This window comes from Anomalospiza imberbis, chromosome 32 (genome assembly GCF_031753505.1).
Source record: "Anomalospiza imberbis isolate Cuckoo-Finch-1a 21T00152 chromosome 32, ASM3175350v1, whole genome shotgun sequence".
NCBI lineage: Eukaryota > Metazoa > Chordata > Aves > Passeriformes > Viduidae > Anomalospiza > Anomalospiza imberbis.
Genome location: NC_089712.1, coordinates 1,434,916 through 1,438,548, shown reverse-complemented (window position 1 = coordinate 1,438,548; position 3,633 = coordinate 1,434,916). Strand labels below are relative to the sequence as shown.

Below are 3,633 nucleotides of genomic sequence, written 5' to 3'. Positions count from 1 at the left end.
AAGAAGGGCTGGAAGGAGGATCTGGGGAACTCCAGGCCTGTCAGCCTGACCTCGGTGCCCGGCAAGGTTATGGAACAGATCACCCTGAGTGCCATCACAGGGCACACACAGGATGACCAAGGGATCAGAGCCAGCCAGTGTGGATTTAAGAGGGGCATGTCCCGCCTGAGCAGCCTGATCTCCTTTTATAACCAGGTGACCCAGCTATGGATGTGGGAAAGGCTGTGGATGTGTCCATCTGGACTTCAGCAAAGCCTTTGACACTGTCTCTGACAGCATTTCCTGGAAAAGCTGCACCCACGGCTTGGGCAGGTTCCTCCTCACTGGGAGATTGAAGAGCTGGCTGGAGGCTGGGCCCAGAGAGCGGTGGGGATGGTGCTGCATCCAGCTGGTGTCCAGTCCCTGGTGCTGTCCCCCAGGGATCTGTGTTGGGCCCAGTCCTGTTTAACACCTTGACTGATGATCTGGGTGAGGGGATCGAGCCCACCATCACCAAATTTGCAGATGACACCAAGCTGGGGGTGAGTGTGGATCTGCTGGAGGGCAGGACAAGAAGACACAGCCTTGAGCTGCACCAGGGGAGGTTTAGGCTGGACAACAGGAGGAAGTTCTTCACAGAAAGGGTGAGTGGGCATTGGAATGGGCAGGCCAGGGGGGAGGTGGCACAGTCACTGTCCCTCTCCAGTGGCACTTAGTGGCATGGTCTGGGTGACAAGGTGGTATTAGGGCATTGGTTGGACTTGATTATCCCAAAGGTCTTTTCCAACCTATTTGATTCTGTCATTCTGTGATGATTGGGACACTCTGGGGCCACACAACCAGGGAGTGCCCCATGACACTGGGTCCTCGTGGAACCACAGAGGCCATTGTGACACTGCGGGGCCTCCTGGAACCGAGGGGTTTCACCATTTTGACATTGCGAAACCAAGGAGAGCATTGGGAGAGTCCAGGGCCCAGTGAAACCAAGGGGCCGTTCTGACACTGCGGGGCCTCATGGAACCAAGGGGACATTGTGACACTGCAGGACCTTGTGGAACCAAGGGGCCACTGTGACACTCTGGGGCCTCAAGGAATCTGGAAGGCTGTTGTGACACTGTGTGGCCTCGTGGAAACAAGGAGTCCATTGTGACACTGAGGGGACTTGTGGAACCACAGAGAGCATTGTGACAGTGTGGGACCTCATGTAACCATGGGGCCACTGTGACACCCTGGGGCCCCATGGAACCAAGGGGTCACTGTGAAACTGCGGCACCAACGAGAACATTGTGACACTGTGAAGCCCCATGGAACCAAGGAGTCCATTGTCACATTTTGGGACCCCATGGAACCAAGGAGACCAGTGTGACAGTGCAGGGCCTGGTGTAACCAAAGGGACATTGTGACACTGAGGGGCCCCTTGGAACCAAGGACATCTTTGCAGATGACTCCAAGCTGGATGTGAGTGTTGATCTGCTGGAGGGTAGGAGGGCTCGGCAGAGGGATCTGGAAGGCTGGATCCAGGGGCCAGATCCAACAAGGTGAGGTTTAGTAAGTCCCAGTGCCGGGTCCTGCACTTTGGCCACAACAACCCCTGCAGCACTACAGGCTGGGGAGAGCAGCCAGGCAGAAAGGGACCTGCAGAGAACGGTGTGGCCAGCAGGACCAGAGCTGCTGTGCCAGCCCTGATCTGCCCCCAGCTCTGCACACAGACATTGCTGCTGCAGCTCCAGAGAAGGCAACAAAAGGGCATCTCTGCAGAAAACTTTGCTGGGACATCCTTTAGTTCCTTTAAGGCCACCAAGAGTGCAGCCCCTCATTGACACAGTCTGTAGCCACAGGGAAGGTGGAGAAAAACAAAGTAAGAAATGGCACAAACAATGGTATTTCCTTGTGGACAACATTTAAAAAACAAAACAAAGAAAATGAACCTCCAAAATGAAAACAACAGGAAGTATCAAAGATGACTTTTATTACAAGTGATTTGCAGAAATTGGCCAGGAGTTTAATGTCCCTGAAAGCATCCAGTCATCAGTGTCCACACTGCAGCCTTGAGCTCCTGGTTCCTCAGGCTGTAGATGAGGGGGTTCAGGGCTGGAGGCACCACTGAGTACAGAAGTGACACTGACAGATCCAGGGATGGGGAGGAGAGGGAAGAGGGCTTCAGGTGAGCAAACACTGCAGTGCTGACAAACAGGGAGACCACGGCCAGGTGAGGGAGGCAGGTGGAAAAGGCTTTGTGCCGTCCCTGCTCAGAGGGGATCCTCAGCACGACCCTGAAGATCTGCACATAGGAGAAAACCATGAACAAAAAACAGCCAAATGCAAAACAGGCACTAACTGTAATAAGCCCAAGTTCCCTGAGGTGGGATTTGGAGCAGGAGAGTTTGAGGATCTGGGGCACCTCACAGATGAACTGGCCCAGGGCATTGCCATGGCACAGGGGCAGGGAAAATGTATTGGCCATGTGCAGCAGAACATTAAGAAAGGCACTGGCCCAGGCAGCTGCTGCCATGTGGACACAAGCTCTGCTGCCCAGGAGGGTCCCGTAGTGCAGGGGTTTGCAGATGGACACGTAGCGGTCGTAGCACATGATGGTCAGGAGGGAAAGCTCTGCTGAGATGAAGAACAGAAAGAAAAAGAGCTGAGCAGCACATCCTGAGTAGGAGATGGTGCTGGTGCCCCAGAGGGAATTGTGCATGGCTTTGGGGACAGTGGTGCAGATGGAGCCCAGGTCGCTGAGGGCCAGGTTGAGCAGGAAGAAGAACATGGGCATGTGCAGGTGGTGGCCGCAGGCTACGGCGCTGATGATGAGGCCATTGCCCAGGAGGGCAGCCAGGGAGATGCCCAGGAAGAGGCAGAAGTGCAGGAGCTGCAGCTGCCGCGTGTCTGCCAGTGCCAGCAGGAGGAAGTGGCTGATGGAGCTGCTATTGGACATTGGCTGTGGCTGCACATGGGGACCTGTTCATGGAGAAAGGACAGTGAAGAGTTAGAGGAGATACCTGTAACCAAAATCAAAGCCATTTCCCATACTCATTTCCCTGGAACACACATAGACAGCCTTTTGTGTTCAAGAGTTCTGGGGTTTTCTTCATATGCTTCCCCCATGTCTCTCCTGGTATTATTAGATATGAGAAACCCTCAGCATTTCCGCTGCACTCAGGGAGAACAGAGGAAGTTCTGTGAGGCAAAGTGATGAGTGTAGAGTGAGGGGAGATGGTCTGCAATTCTGACCTCTTCAGAGTTTCTCTGGGATTTAACTTTTGTCAGGTAGAGGGTGATCACCTTCCCACCCTTGTACTAAAATGTCACTAGGTACTGCTGAGAGCAGATGGATCCACCACAGCCCAGCTCCACATTTGTAGCCAAGGACTCACGTTGCTCATTTCACCAAGTGAACAGCATTTCAGTGTCAGAACGCCTCTGCCTTTCCCCATCAATCTTATAACTCAGAGATACTCTAGGACAGGTTTGCACCCTGGATTGAAGCTCCCAGCTTGGACTAAAATCTCAGGGAGAATTCCAACTGTCCTTCTGATGGCACTGGATGAAGGGAGATGCAGCTCCTTCCCTGGCTGCACTGACAGCATTGCCCAGAGCCGGGCACTGGGGACAGCTGTGTCACCCTGAGCCAGCTGTGTCCCCTCCCAGAGCCCC

The 3,633-nt window shown here is 54.1% G+C and overlaps 1 protein-coding gene across 1 annotated transcript; it reads right to left on the bottom strand.

The window, feature by feature from the left end:
- Positions 1-477: 477 nt before the first annotated feature.
- Positions 478-3,060, bottom strand: LOC137463913 (olfactory receptor 14J1-like). Its single transcript, XM_068175284.1, has 2 exons — positions 2,001-3,060; positions 478-752 (listed from the first exon to the last, which is right to left on the bottom strand). Exons 1-2 carry the CDS (start codon positions 2,912-2,914, stop codon positions 692-694), a joined length of 975 nt encoding a protein of 324 aa, XP_068031385.1. The 5' UTR covers positions 2,915-3,060; the 3' UTR covers positions 478-691.
- Between the last annotated feature and the right edge of the window lie 573 nt (positions 3,061-3,633).

Coding starts and splice junctions, on each gene's coding strand:
- LOC137463913 (XM_068175284.1), bottom strand. CDS start 2,914: ATGTCCAATAGCAGCTCCATCAGCCACTTCCTCCTGCTGGCACTGGCA. Junction 753..2,000: donor GTGTGGACACTGATGACTGG/ATGCTTTCAGGG, acceptor GGAAAAGACCTT/TGGGATAATCAAGTCCAACC.